At 41.4% G+C, this 16,483-nt stretch overlaps 1 protein-coding gene across 2 annotated transcripts in view; it reads right to left on the bottom strand.

The window, feature by feature from the left end:
• Positions 1-16,483, bottom strand: part of LOC122791296 (speedy protein 1-B-like) — a 493,214-nt gene that overhangs the window by 262,497 nt on the left and 214,234 nt on the right. The window contains exon 1 of one of the 2 annotated variants that reach the window (XM_044058981.1): positions 9,960-10,041. The exons of the other annotated variant lie outside the window; for it this stretch is intronic. Within the exon in view, the coding sequence (XP_043914916.1) occupies positions 9,960-10,033 (74 nt within the window). The 5' untranslated portion in view covers positions 10,034-10,041. Of the gene's footprint in view, positions 1-9,959; positions 10,042-16,483 lie in introns of those variants that run through there. 2 annotated transcript variants of the gene reach the window in all.

Raw genomic sequence — 16,483 nt, forward strand, 5'->3', positions numbered from 1 at the left:
TAACTCACCTAACCTGCCCCTAACCTACACACAATCGCACACTTACCTGACCTGCGCCCTAACCCTAACTCACCTAAAACACGAAGCCACAGCACCGGCCCACCAAATTCTTTCCAGGGGAAAGAATTTGGTGTCCTGCACCTTCGCTGTTTTCAGTGTTCAACATTACGGGTTCGATACTATAACATTCGATGTTTAAAAACTTCGGTGTTATAATATAGACCCCACTTAGTGTAGTAAAATGCAATCTCGGAGTTGATACATTCAAGTATAAGGGGGTGTGGGGTACAGGGTGGCTTGCCCCCCTGCTTATAGTTGAAGGGTAATATGTTTCTGTATGTACTTGTGTTGAAATATAGTAAGTGTTAGTATCCTGTGTGTTTTCAGTATTATGAGATTCAGTATCTTGAGTTTTCAGTATTTTGAACTTTCAAGATTTTGGTCTCAGTATTTTGGGCTTTCGGGATTTTGTAGGGCTCCCCTTGTTTGATATCAGTAAACATACTATTTACACATTATATTGCTTAGTTTAACTGTTATTGGTAACATCTAACTTTTCTATTCACTTGAAGTCCTACTCTATTCTACCCTGGAGCTATGGGTACTTTCCCAGGAGCATGTCTTGCTGTCACTGCATCAGAATTTATTTATATGTGATACTCTAGCAAACTTCATAAGCCTGCAAATAAAAGCAGATATAAAGGCTACTACTGCTATGGCTCTGTACAGTATTCATGATGCCCAAGTGACTGTCTAACTGTCCAAGGATGTGCTCAGGAACACATTGTGTCTTTAAATTCACACTGTGAATTCATTTTGCCATTACTAGCAACACACAAGCCAAAACCTGAAATAATAAGTGACCCATCTTTTCTTAAGTTCTACAGTTTGAAACAAGATCACGTACTTTTCAATTTATGTTTAGGGGTCAGTAGTGTTTGACAAAAAATGGATTTACTTTACACAATGAACATGTTAGCAATATGAACACAACTGTTTTTCTCCCCTGCCTTTTATCCCCACTGCTTCAAAGGTATCCATCCATCCATAACATCCTTTTCCCAAATTTGCACATGGAGTCAGGGTGCCACTTCAACAATGGCAATCATCTAGAGCTAGTGTTCACACAGCGGGGGCATAATATTACTCTATGCATCTGTGTCCAATGTCTACTTTAACACTTTCTTTATTAATTCTCAGCATTTCGTAAACAATCTGGCTTGCTTCTTGTCTTAACGTTTTTCATACTTTTTATATCACACTGTTTCAACTCGATACTTTTATTGTGCCAAAAACACTGCATTTTTCATTTAAATAACGCACATATTATTCTGAACATACTTGTCTTTCTTTTGCACATCATTTAAAAAAGTTCTTTCTACCACAACTTCTTCAAAACCAATTAAAGGGAGAACAATGCTTACTCTCATGATTACAATCAAACATAAGATATGTGGCTTACATTTCAGCTGCATCACATCTCCAGTGTGCAGCAGAGTCCTCTTTATAATCTCATCAATAGCAATATTACTTGTAAATGCATTACTTTGCTATTTCTTGTGGCCACCTTTTTATATGAACACATACTTTATCTTGCACACTTCTATTTTCTCCTTTAGTTTTTTTCTCATTTCCCATACTCCTCTTGCATAATGACTCCCCTTCCAGTGCCTCACTGATGCATTTGTTCTTCTGTCATGATAAGAGTCTGGCACTTACAGTCCAGGCAAAAAACAAATAGACCATTCATTCTACACCAGAAGGGTCTCATTAGCTAATTTGTTCCACAGAAGGATCAGAATCATGTGATTGGGAGTGGAGCAACCTGTCAGATCCAGTAGACTCTCTTCCTAACACCTTGTAGTTCCATGACCCCCTCCATTACAGCAGCTCCCTAGAGCTTCACAAGTAGTGCCTACCACTGGAAATCATGCATGCCTTCATATACATGTTCTCTTGGCAGAGAGCTATGCATCATGGGCAACATGTGCTCTGCAGGTCCATTATGTATAGGTGCAATACCCAATGTTCTCATTAGATGTCACCCAGACAGCCAGCTACAGCTGTTTCCCTTCCCTAGAGTGGATAAGCCTGCAATGATCACTTACTTTCATCTTATCCCAACTGTAGTCCCCAGAACCCATATTAACCAAACATGGGTTGTCTGAATCACAGTCAGGGCTTCTTCCCTTTGTGCCATGGGGAGTGTTTTTTTTTTCCCCCTTAATTAACAGTGTATATGTAATTTCATTCACTCTTCACAATCCCCAGCTTTTATAAAATCAGATTTGCTTCTCTTAAATGTCAAACTTTTGTTTATTGATTTTTCAGACCTCAAACTATTCTCTCATTTTTACCTGCATCTGAGGCAAACTGCTAGCCTGCTGTGATGGCAAAGACTGTTTAGTTAAATTTTTCTTTTTGTGGCTGGAAGAAGGACCAACCATGGGAGCGGTAGATTGTTCCATGGTCAAGGTGAAAATGGAGCTACTTTCTGGGGAAACTTAGTAGCACAGGCAAGTAATTTAAAAGTAACTTTTCCCAGTGAAAACACAGTAAAAAGGCATTCTAATATACTTTAATCAGCCAAAAAAGGTAAATCAAACAAAGGTTAACTACAGAAAAAAAAGCAGTTTTAGAATGTTTAAACTTTCAAACTGTCAGAAATGAAAGTGCACTCCTGTTTAAAAATAATGTCGCAGGACAGTCAACAAAAACATATACTCCTTCCTCAAAAGGAAAGTAAGTTTAAACAAAAAAAACAAGATGTGGAAGGTTGTTCCCCAAAGGGAACTTAACTGCTCAGCAATGAAACAGCACGCGCTGACTGTTGATCCTCAAAAGCCCACAGAGGAGCATTGTTTTCTGCATTAGAAAATCTCTCAAGGGCTTGCTGCACAAACCTGTCTTTCAATCAGCTTCAGCTCAAGCTAACATACTGGGTACGTGGAAGGTGTCTTGAAGCTTTGGAAGCTGGCCATCTGTTATATCTTTAGCAGGATATAACCCATATAGCTTAGGCTACTGCAGCAGTGATAAATATGAAAAACATCACATGTTCTGAGAGTTTTGTGGTGCAATTTTAAGCAAGACGGAATTCTTGGAACAAAGTTAATGGGATGTGTACAGTACAACACTGGCCAGAAGACCTTAGTCCCAGTTCTAAAAGAATCAGGGTAATCACTGCCCTCAGCTTTGGGACAAGCATAAATTGCTGGAACATGCCTGTACACTCAGGACTACCCCACTGGGAGACCCCTCTTTAATTCTTTTAGTATGACCCCCCCATAAAGTTAATTGAAACAGCAAATATAGCAATCAATGTGTAGTACATTTAAAAGTCATGCAATAAGGGCATGTTGGAGGACACTGGCATGAGTGAGGGTCCTGCAACAGCATGTACCCTAGTATTCAAAGATAGATGAACTCTGTGTGTGCATGTTCATTCAGTTTTTTTGGGGGAGTATTATATAATTTTATCTACTCCAAATATGTACATATGTGATCTGTCTGTCTGTTTCTCTCTGCAATGTACTCTGGTCCTAGGTGAAGAGTTGTAGAAGCAATAATATCACATTACCCGCTCAATCTCTTTATTTGCCATTTCTCCCTCCCCCATTATCCGAACGCCTATAGTCAGTAGTCATATCCTCCCACCAAGATTGACCACAATGTTTAGGAATACAAATGTGCCATGCTGTATGCTCCCTATCTGTTATTCTCTGAATTGACTTTTTTTTTTCAAATAACAAGAAACAATTTCTGTTGACAGCCCATCTTTATGGTAATCGGGAGTCCAACTAGATGTCATTGCCTTGCCTTGTTTCACATCCAGCTGCTGTGCCCTGTAAAATAATTTGTCTGCCTTTACGACAGCCTTGCTGCCTCAAAGACTATGTCATGAATGCACAGTGAGATTAATTTACATTGCTTGTTATAGAATAACATTGTGTAACATGTCCGCAATGTTGGAGATACAGAACACTATCAGTATTCTGCTATGGAAGCTAGAATGCACTATTTCCTATTTTTCTGCAGTTAACAAGTTCCTTGTTGATATTGTATGGCAGCTCCCTTTGCACTGACTGCCATGAATTTGCGGGAATTTTTTTTTTCATTCTTTTTGGAGTTAGTTAAACTTAGCAGAGAGCCCCAAGTGCCCTAGAATCTGGCCTATTGACATATAACTCCAGGCTGAATAAAAGCATAAACAACGTGACACCACATTTTTGGTTAAATGTTTGCCCACCTCTCCTCTCCCAAACACCTGGCCAGCTGCAGATCTCAGGTGCAGAAGCATCCCAGCCCTTCATAACATACTGCTGATGACAGAAGAACTGTCTGTGTAGTCAGCACTTTTTACCCAATTGTAAGTGACCTGCCCGTTCCTATTTTGGTACACTACCTGTCTCATGTACCCTTAAATGCATCTGCAAATGTACAGTTTAATTTCTACAGATAACTGGTTAGTTTTTGTCACCAAAACATTGGTGGAAAAATGATGTCATCTTGTCTAAACTGTAATCATTTTTTTTTGTGTGTGTAAGTCACACCTTCCCCCTCTCTCTTCTCTTTAGGGTTAGTTATTTCACTGGATATGTAAGAAATAATTGCATGCAATGAGTTGTAAGAGGGTCACAGCCTCTAACAAAAACAATGAAAAGCTACTCTAACTTACATTTCTCCAAGCTTTTTGCAAGTCAAACTTGTGTTTGCATAAATGTAACACATATTAGCACAAAATATTTTAGGAAAATGCTACGAATTTTATAGCAGATCCATTTTTAGAATGTTAATGTTATAGATGCTTTACTAATCATTTTGGCCTAGAAATTGGTTGAAGAGGGTCTTATACTATTAGCCAATTCACCTGGTTAACGTACAAAATAAATAAGTAAATGTGTTCTGCTCTCCGAACTAGTTCAGTATTACTACTTATTTTTTACTGATTGATAATGCCTTTTTTACAGATGTCACAAAACCATATTTCAAACCACAATTATACATTCCTATTATATTCTTCTTCTTCTTTTGGCTTTTCCCGGTTAGGGGTCGCCACAGTGGATCACCTGTCTGCTCATGATTGGCAGTGAAGTTTTAGAGTGTCGAGTTGCCAGCCTGGTTCCCAACCTTCCACAGAAGGCACACACATGTACACACTCACACCTAGGGCCAATTTGTAGTGTGCCTTCTGTGGAAGGTTGGGCGCCAGGCTGGCAACAGAAGGCACACTACAAATTGGCCCTAGGTGTGAGTGCGTGCATGTGTGCGCCTTCTGTGGAAGGCACACACATGAATGCACAGAAGGCACACACATGCACGCACTCACACGTAGGGCCAATTTGTAGTGCCCAATCCACCTACAGCATGTCTTTGGGATGCGGAAGGAAAGTGGAGCACCCGGAGGAAACCCATGTGAGCACAGTGAGGACATGCAGACTCCGCACAGAAGGCACCCCAGCCGAGGATTGAACTGGAGAACCTCTTGCTGTGAGGTGGCAATGCTAACCATTGCACCACCATGGCCACCGCAAATTCTACACTTTTTGATTTGCTTTCTTACTGCAGTATGACTGCGGCAGGCCTACACCCTAGAATGCATGCTGAAAGTTGTATTAAATAAAGGTACTTGTGGAGGTTCTGAACATTTCTGAGATATAGTAACTGTGTTCAGTCATTCTTTACAACATACAAAAAGCTCATTATTTTATTATCTATTTTTGATAAGACTGATAGCTGTTGGACATGCTACACTTAAAGAAATCCCAATCCCTCAGAGCCACACGCTCCAGGGATCTAAACCTTGTCATCACAATAAACAACACATGCTAGAGGGATAGGTTCCTGACCCAGAGACTGCCCATACGTGTCAAGCAGAGTGCCTCTTTGGCCCTCTTCAAAAGGAACCTTGACGATTGGATGGGACAAAGGAAATTCACCCCAGGGATCACGTCAGTCGCCCTGCTAGACAGGGGTCCAGGGAAGTAAATAGTGTGGGAAGAAATAGCCAGGAAATTGTTATGGCTAGGCATGTATATGTCCTAGGGCTGACAGCCTACTACCAATCTATGAACTAGATATGGTAAAAGTGGTTGAAACAATATTTTTAGGTGCTATACTCCATCACAATACCTTCATAATACTTTTAAGTAACAACAGGTTCATAAGTTCATACGTACATACTAGGCTAACAATCACAAGGGCCTTTTCAAGCATAGCCATGCATCCCAAATGTATCCAATAGGTGTAGTGTCCTAGAGGTTATTTTTAGGGGTATGTGTAAGCTACGGCATGCATAGTCAAACATTTGCAGGTTACCTCTATCCATTACAGACATAGGTTCTTGCACCTAGATGTCATACTCCTCCTTATAAGTTGAGCAACAAAGAATGATTTCCTTAGTACCTTAGAAGTGTGTTGGTCAAAAGCTAGGTTGCTGCCTGCATACATCCCCAAATCCCTGTTCTACTCTTTAGGGTATGTTATAAATCGGGTAGTTTCCTGGGGTAGCCAACTTCCCAAAGCATACTATTGTGATAATAATTTGTCCAATATGATCTGAAACCCACAACCATTAGCACCACAGGTAAATATGCTACCTGTTGCTCCACTGACACTAGGGATATCATATCCCTACTCCCACCTTTCCACTACTGTAAAAAAACATATAATTCTCATAATCTTTTAAGATCCTTTCCCCTGTATCCTCTTTGTCAGCTCCCTAATATTCTTTTTCCTATACACTCTCAGTTAGATTGATTTTATTTCCTCTCTAAGAGCATCAAAACAGTACACAGTACTTAAGTCATTGCCTAACTAGAATTCTGTACATGAAATATTATTCATTAAAAGTACTTACTATTTAAAAAAGGGTACACTGATCAGACAGAACAATCAGAATGTCCATTGTTAATCATAGAAATTAGTTTGGTGGCCAGGCCGAAAGTTAGCTATTACTGTGGTGCACAGCTGCCAATGAAAACCAATTACACTTGCTGTATTTCCCTGCTCTAATTCAAAGAGCAAGTTTAAAAAAAATAAAAATAATAAACTTACCAGTTATGTGATGGGAAGCAATGACTATTAAAGGAAACATTTTCACAACTGCACACTCCTGATTCACAGATAAAACAATGCAGCAAAAAACAGCAGTGTACTATATTAACTTTAAGGAACCCACCAAAAGGTTCGTGCAGGAATGGGAGTGGCCTGCATGACTGACAAGGCCAAGGACGGAGTTTCAACATGCAAATGTAGCATGATTGACAGGGAATGCAGATTTTCCCTTGACATCATCATTTAGTCTGTTTTTTCGGGGGGGGAGCAAGCCCCCTGCACCCCCCTTGTGGGTGCGCTGCAACCCCCCACACCCCCGCTTCTTTACATCACTACCATCTTTTTAAAAGCATTTAGCCAGTGAAATGTAACAGTCTGAACTGTACTGAGAACCTGTTTAGAGGTTTTGGACAGCATGGATTTTGTGATGGTCCTACAAACTACCTGTGTTATAGAAAGACCCTGATTGCCACACTTCGCAACTGTGCTTCTTTGCAGCTTCGGAACGTTATGAATATTCATTCGCCCAAACATTTACAATCAGTAATTAGGTTGGAGGAGTTTGGGTGGGGCTTGTTACTGCGCATCTGGTTGGTTTGCGAAGATTAAAAAAAACCCTATACAAGAACTGTCATGTAAATACTAAACATATCAGTAGTACATGCTTAGGATGTCCCCTAAAAAGAAGTTGGAAGAAAACTCAAGTGCCAACATACAATGACATTATTCAAGAAAGGTAAGCAATTTATTTTTTAAATAATGTCATTGTATAAAAGCAACAACCCACTTCTGAGGGTGGATAATGCATGTGCATTATTGCTAAAATATTACCTCCCTACTACTTGAGAAAGTTCTCCCAAAATGGCACCTAGTATCTTACTCGTTATGACATTTTCACAGTATGTGCTTTATGGTCCTTTCTTGCAGATAACCACCTCAAGACCTTTCAAGTGTTTTCTAATGTCTCCAACTAGCTATTCTTTTACTGATACAGAACTGAACCTCAGGTGAAGTGTTGTGCATTTCTCTCCATTAAATGCTCTCGCTTCTATCTCCAAGCGCCTGGGTGTCCGGGAACGACCTGCTCCAGGGACAGTGTCAAGTGGGGAGTTTGACTGAGGTGGTACACCTGTCAAAGAGTAATGTAGGTGTCCTAAAGCAAGGTCAGGGAGGACAGAAACCTCCCATGGAGCAGAAGGGCAAAAGCTCTCGATCTTGATTTTCAGTATGAATACAGACTGTGAAAGTGGGGCCTCATGATCCTTCTGTTTTTTTTAGTTTTAAGCAGGAGGTATCAGAAAAGTTACCACAGGGATAACTGGCTTATGGCAGCCAAGCATTCACAGCAATGTCATGTTTTGATCCTTTGATGTTGGCTCTTCCTATCATTGTGAAGCAGAATTCACCAAGCGGATTGTTCACCCACTAATAGGGAGCATGAGCTGGGTTTAGACCATCGTGAGACAGGTTAGTTTTACTCTACTGATGATGTATTGTTGCAACAGTACGAGAGGAACCACAGGTTCAGACTTTTGGTGTATGACCACTTTCAAGTCTTCTCTAATGTCTCCAACTAGCTATTTAATTGATACAGTATTGAAACTCAGGCAAAGTGTTGTGCATTTCTCTGCATTAAAACTCAGTCCTTTTTTTCTGTATGGTTTTCTAATGTTTTTAGGTCCCTTTGTAACAGCTTTTTCACTACTCTCTTCTGCCCCACCTAAATTTGATGATAATTTTTTATGTGCCCATTGTGATTTTTGACACATTGATTAAACAGCACTGAACCAACAGTAGATCTTTGTGGTAATTTGTTTTGCACCCCTTTTCTTTCAGTGTCCTAATAACCAGCACACAGTTTTCTGACTTTGCCAATGTTTCCTCATTCTTTTTAGCTTTATTTTCAGTTTTTAACTTTTTCAGCTGGCATGTCAATTCTTTACCAAAATTCAAGTAAACACCATACTATACTTGTCATTTATCAAATTTCTGTGACATTGGAAAAAAAATAATAGGTTGGAATGAATAGACCTGGCCACAAACCATGTTAGAACTTGACCTGAAGGTTGTTAACTCAACTAACCTTTGCTACAATTGAAGTGACTCTTACCTATATATAACTTCTATCTTTAGTTCTTCTGTCTCCTCTTTATAGAAGCTCCAGAACAGTATACTTCCATTACTATGGAGCTATGCCCACGTCCGGGTACTTCCATTACTATGGAGCTGTGCCCATGTCCAGATATTGCCATTACTATGGAGCTGTGTCCATGTCCAGTTACTGCCATTACTATGGAGCTGTGCCCATGTCCAGAAGTCTACTGAGTAATTAAGCCAAAAGCACTGTTAACACACCTGCCAAGTTCTTTGAAATCCATTCCCAAAAAAACACCATCAGAACCTTGTACTTTATTTTCTTTATTATCATCCCTGCTCTGCCCTCCCCAGACATAGGGTATCATTGTGCATAACAGTTTTTTTGTTAACTCTACCCTCTAGGTTTTCAAGGACAAGTAACCTACAATATTGTTAATGAGTCAGATTGCATGTGCCCCCCACTGCAAACATTGATAACCTATTCCTGTCACAAAAAGTGCTTACTTATTGCACCACATCGTCCCTACTGTGGAAGTTACCTACCATGCAACCATGCAGCCCCTCTGCAGGGAAGAAGAGGGCATGTGCAACTCATTCCTCACACTCCTGGTAAGCTCTGCAACACTAAAGTCACTAAAAGGTGGTATGTTGATGCCACAGATAGTGACTGTATCCATAATTAAATGTGGCACAGAAAATCCATTGTTTAAATTTAGCATCTGAAATTATGTCATATCCTTCATAAAAGTACTTTGAACTTTAAAAGGGAATTCTAAATAATGCATTACAACATGTAATATACTTACAGAGCCAAAAAGAAATTACTGACTGTATATTCCTTGACCAGTAAACAAGCACGCTTGAAGTATACAAACACCATTGCCAGCAAATACTGTAAAAAAAAATCAAAGGAAATAATTTAACACATTTCCTATAGCTCTGCAACCAAAAATTTCTTGAATGTGTATTTTTTCTGTTTTAATAAACTGGTCCCACACTGGTCTACTAAACTTTACATTGCTTAAAAATCATCGTGTTGGCTCTAAGTTAATGGGTGCTTTCCAGATCCAAATGATTTGTAAAAGAATACAACAATTAAAGAAAAACGTAATGCTTACTACTGTTTATTTTTGCACCAATTTTTAATTTTCAGAAATGCTTGCAGCTTTCAGCCTAACTGAATTTATTACAGCTATACTGAAAGCTGTGAAACGTCACAGCAATCACAGCTGTGCTGCAAACTGAGTAAACACTAACACTTCTAAATAGGACAGTATTTTAAATTGCAGAGCAGGTTTAATGTGGTCTAAAATAAAACTTTAAGAAAAAAACACTTTTGTAGAAACCAGATAAATCTGCAGACAATGAGGATGTTCTGCATTTTATCACTTTTACAAATTTCGTAAAAAAGCAATTTTTTTGTTCAGCCATCAGATGGCATTATAACACAGGTTATTTAAGGATGTTATTTGGAGGGAGTTTTTATTTGAAAAAGTTCACAAGTGATTGTAGTGAACGAAAGCACTTATGTACCATTAAAATGTTTGCTGATTTTCTTGGCATCTATAAGACTGGTTTCTTTTTTCACATTTGTTTTTTCTAGACGGATTTCTGTTTTTAAAAAAATGAAACTTGGAAACCTGTTTCATGTATAATACAACTTCTTACAAGCAGCTTCAAAAAAAAGAGTACAGTAGACTCCCTCTTATCCGGTCTCACTGGGACCGGACCTTAGACTGGATAAACAAATGGCTGGTTAATCAGACAATGCATACAAAATATCATTTTTTGGTTATAAATCAGCTAGAATAACATGATTTGTGTTGATATGCATTTTTCTAATGAATATGACGTCTAAAACTCAAACGTCTGTCATTATTTAGCCCAGAGGAGGCGGAAGTGTTGTTCTTTTCTGTTGTCTTTTGCTAGGGCTACAGCAGAAATTTGATAGCCAGTTAGAGAGGAGGCTGGTTAAAGAGAGTCCAGATAAGAGGGAAACAACTGTAACAATTATCGGTAGCCAAATGTTCAGTCACAAACCATACACCAACACGACTGGTCCACAGGCATTAACACAAACCTAGGCTTCATTAACTGAATTCTGTAAAGTACGAATAGCTGGCATTTTATTTTCATTTCATTTTGAGTCTTAAGTCTTTCAGCACCCCTCACATACACCTAGACATTCAATCAAATGTCATAAAGTGGAATGAATCACAGCTGAGTAAAGAAGCAATGCCAACTTGTTTTATGATCTATGTAACTATCATACTGTATCAACATCCTAATATTGTTATGACATATGTTTTAAAATATTTTCAGTAATTTGAGCTCTGCAAATGAGAAAAGATTGTTTTCATCACAAGAAAATACATTACTTGATTTAACACTAAAAGAAATGGGTCTATATTAAAATCACGAAGATGAGTTACATTGAACGCCTCTTTAGCGACACATAAAGACCGAAGTCTAAAAATAGCAAAGGCTCAGGCCAGCGATTTTTTTCCCAGGAATAAAAGTTGCTTGGCCTGAGCCGTAGCATTGCCCTTTACCCCACTGTAGTGCGATCTCAGAGTTGGTATATTTAGTCAGTGGGGGTGTGGAGGGTATGGTGGTTATGTTTTAAAGTGAGTGTGTGAGTGTGTGTGTGTATGTGTTTGGTACTAGCGATTTCTTTCCCAGGGAAAGAAAAAAGAAGTTATGTCTTACCATAACATTCCATCTGTATTGTTGATCCTTGTTCAGTCATTATGTGTGGGGTATCGGTTCCAACCTCAGAACAGAGTGGGCCATCTTCCAAGCTCGCGTCAGCTACAAACTCTCGAGCTAAACTCTTACCCATAATTCCCCTCTCCCCGTTACCTCAGATTGAGTTTGCAAGTCAAAAGAAGGTAGAGGCTATCTCTGGTCAAATGACCTAAGAGAACTGGATGGTGAGATCCACTAGAAGCTACAAGAGACAGAAGGAGGGAGGATCGTAATGACTGAACGAGGATCAACAATACAGATGGAACATTATGGTAAGACATAACTTCTTTATCTGATATTGTTAATCCTCGTTCATTCCTTACGTACGGGACAGAGTCCCCAGCTACCGCTATTCTTGGGAGGCTCTCATGGAAGGACATTCCTGAGCACCATAGAACCAAAAGATGCTCTTCCCCTGGAGGCCAAATCCAATTTGTAATGATTGATGAAGGTATGAGGCATAGCCCAAGTTGCAGCTGCACAGATGTCATGTAAAGAAGCCCTGGCATGGATGGCAGCAGAAGTTGCCACCGACCTTGTCGAATGAGCCTTCATGGTAGTAGGCAATGGGATATTTCGTTGTGTATAAATGAAGGTCACACAGTCTTTCAACCATCTAGCTAATGTGACCTTAGCAACAGCAGATCCTAATCTAGGTCCTGAATAGGCAAAAAAATAACTGGTCAGATTTACGAGAGGACCTAGTCCTGTTCAAGTAGAAGCGGATTTGCCTGTGAATATCTAGGCAATACTCTCCTCTGTTTGAATGATTGGGAAAGAAAACTGGCAATTCAGTGGTTTCATTAATGGACATTTCAGAGATCACTTTTGGCAGAAATGAAGGATTAGTTCTCAAAGACACTCTATCTCTATGAAAAATCACGTATGGACTCTTGATACATAAAGCTTGAAGCTCAGAGATACGTCTAGCAGAAGTTAACGGCGACCAAAAACGAGGTTTTCCATGACAAATATTTGAGGTCGCAAGAAGAAGCTGGTTCAAAGGGTGGCATTGTCAGAGCTTGTAGAACTAATGACAGGTCCCATGGTTGAATAGGTTCTCTAAAAGGGGGCTTCAAATGATTCACACCTTTTATGAAGGTCTTGTATAATTTGTGTGACATATGAAAGGAGTCTTGGACACCCTCATGGAAATTAGATATTGCAGCCAAATGAACTCTAATGGTAGATAGACACGATTGGAAAAGGTCGGCCAGATACTCTAGTATTATCGACACTGGTGCTGAAATGGGATCTACTTGTTTTTCTTTCAGCCAACAGGTAAATCTTTTCCACTTGTTTAGATAAGTAATTCTAGTGGAAGACTTATGAGATGCAATAAGAATGCCCCATACTGGTAAAGAAAGATCATTCTGCCTGGCAATCAAAGGAATTGGAGGAGCCAAGCTGTGAGCTTCAGGCTGTCCAAGTTGGGATGAATCAGGTTCTGCGGATGTGAGATCAACTCCGGGGTTGGATGGAGAATCCATGGTTGATCTAGCAGGTGAGGCCAAAGGAAGGGGAACCAAATCTGACGAGGCCAATATGGTGCTATGAGGATCACCTTGCTCTTCAACCCACGGGCTTTCTTCAGAAACTGGGGAATGACAGGAAAAGGTGGGAATGCATAAAGAAGACCCGAGGGGCCAATCGTGGACTAGAGCATCCCTGGGTGACTGTCCCGAAGGGGGTATCAGGGTGAAGTAGTTGCTGCATTTGTAGTTGATCAGGGATGCAAAGAGGTCACAGCAAGGATAGCCCTAGCGGTGGAAGATCTCCGCAGCTATCAAGGGATTCAGGGACCACTCTTGAGGTTGCAGAATGCATCTGCTGAGTCTATCTGCTATCACGTTGGAACTCCCAGGAATGTGCGTTGCTAGAAGAAAACGGTTGGTAGCCATCGCCCATTGTCATATCCTCATGGCCTCTCGACAAAAAGGGTAAGATTTGGTTCCACTTTGTTAATGTACCAGACCACCGCCATGTTGTCTGATTGAATTGCAATAGTCCCAGATGGCAGCAGAGGATGAAATGCTTGCAACGCCAGAAGCACTGCCTCAGCTCTAGAACATTTACATGCAGTTGGGCCTCCAATTTGGACCAAGTGCCTTGGACTGTCTGTCCCTGACATAGCCCCCACCCCATCAGGGAGGCATCCGTGGTCACTGAAGCCTTGGGTTGCTGGGGGAAGAAGGGGTGAGACCATTGTGATGAGTTGTGGGTCATCCACTAATTTAAGTCCTGTTTGCACCTGTGGGTTACTCGAATCGTGGCTGAAAAAGGATGCTGAAAAGGATACCATTGGGTGAGCAGTAGCCACTGTAGAAGCCTCATATGAAACCTAGCTAAGGGGACAATGGTGATGGAAGCTGCCATGGAACCCCACAGCTGTAGGACAGAGTGAGCTGTGGATTTCTCCCTTGAAAGGATTGGGATCAGTTGTTGCTTTATCCTTAGAATTCTGTGCTCTGGAATGGATGCTGTGCAATTCTTTGTATCCAAGATGACCCCTATGAATTCTGTGGATTGAGATGCGGTGAGATTGGATTTTTGCCAGTTTATGGTTATGCCTAACCTTTGTGCAGCGAGGAGAGAGTATGCCAGGGGTTCTTCCAATAGATGTCTGGTGGGGGCGGAAATGAGCCAGTCATCTAGGTATGGAAACACCTGGAATCCTTGTAGTCGCAAATGAGCTGTGACGACTGCCATGCACTTTGTGAACACTCTGGGGGCTGTAGAAAGTCCGAAGGGCAGTACTCTGAACTGGTAGTGACTGGCTCCCGCACGGAAGCACAGAAATCTTCTTAATGGCCTGTCCACTTTTATGTGGTAGTACGCATCTTGAAGATCTATCGAGCACATCCAATCATCTTTTTCCAAAAGCGGGAGGATAGACTGTATTGTGACCATCCAGAATTTTTGTACTCTCACAAACTTGTTCAATACACTGCGATCCAAAATTGGTCTCCCGTCCCGGGTTTCCTTTGGCACCAAAAACAGTCTTGAGTGGAATCCGGATCCAATCTGGTCTGGAGGGACTATTTGGATGACTCTTTTTCTTAGCAGCTTTTCTATCTCTAGTGCTGCTTCTTCCACTTGACTGGGTGGAACATTGGGAAGGTTTTTTGAAGGGACAAGACAAAGATCGAAGGGGATATGATAACCTCTGGTTATAATCCTTTGTACCCAAGAATTGGTGGTGATGGTTAGCCAGGCAGAAGGGTACAAGGAGAAACAACCCCAACCACCTCCAGAGGAAAGGAGTTGGGCCGCTCTTCAGGAGCGCTGGTAGGATTGGCCAGGAAAAGAGTCCCTGGAACCCTGGTTACGTGGAGTCCCTCTGCCCTAAAAGTGGTGTCTTCCCTGTGAGTTTTCCACTCTGCTTCTAGGGGAGAACTCGGCCTGTGTGTCACGGAAAGGACCCTGAGATTTCTTGAACCATATCTTCCCACTCTTTTGGTTTCAGGAGAAAGCACATTGAGAGGAAGAATAACGGACACCTACAGCAGAAGGGGTCTTACTGTCCTGTTGACATCTGGCCAGTGTGCTTTTAACTTTGGGTCCAAACAATGAAGTGGCCTCAATGGGAGCGTTATGAAAGGAAGTCTTAAAGGGTTCCACGAAATTGCACAAGCACATCCAGGCTTGTCGTCTCAAGACCACAGCTGAACCCGCCGCTCTAGCTGCTCCTTCTGATGCATGAGATATCCCTCACATAGACGAGTTAGATATTGACTCAATGGTGGCCAGCTGAGAGGCCACTTTGTCACGGACCTCATTAGACACGGCACCAGCTAAGGTTTCAGAGAGCTCGGAAATCAAATCTCTTTGAAGCCTGGTAAAGTGTGCCATATAATTCAGGGACCTGATAGCAAAGGTCGCTGATGCAAAGATGTGCTTCCCTATCCTGTCCAGGGCCTGGGACTCTTTGTTAGGTGGGTTAACAGTCTGGCTTTCTTCTTCTGCCAGATCCTTTTTTGTTGCGGCTGCCAGCACCACAGCATCCACAGGAAGACCTTTAGACCAATGTGGATCCGTAGCAGGAGGGGACACAATTTTATCTAGCCTCTGTGGAATAGCCTCAACAGTGTCAGGAGCCTTCCACACACACTGCATGATGAGCCGGACAAGTTCATCGGCAGGTGGAGTAACCCAGGAGGTAGGGGGCCAAGTGCGAAAAGTCTGCAGGAACAGAGACTCCTCAGAGGTCGGATTAGAGAGCTGCCGGTCACCTCTCTGTTTAAGGATTTCGAGGATATCACCAAAGGATACCTCAGAGGGTGACCGAGGGGATCCTTCCCCTCGTCAAAGTCTGTGTCTTCAATGAGGGACTCCTCTGTGGAGTCCATGTGCTTCCTCTTACACAAACATTTCCACTGAACTTTCTCAGAGGGAGCTACAGGAGAAGACGGAGCCGAGATCACTGATGGTGCCGAAGGCCAAGGCATCGAAAGCACTGGGGCTGACTGAGTGAGCTCCGAAGCAGAAACTTTAGCCTTCTTAGATCTTGGTTGGTGGGAGTCCCCAGCCGGGGACAAAGGCAAAGATTTGGCCTTAGTAGGATCATCCAAAGTTTTCTTAT

The sequence above is a fragment of the Protopterus annectens genome, chromosome 17.part0, assembly GCF_019279795.1.
Source record: "Protopterus annectens isolate FY-2018-M chromosome 17.part0, PAN1.0, whole genome shotgun sequence".
Taxonomy (NCBI): domain Eukaryota; kingdom Metazoa; phylum Chordata; order Ceratodontiformes; family Protopteridae; genus Protopterus; species Protopterus annectens.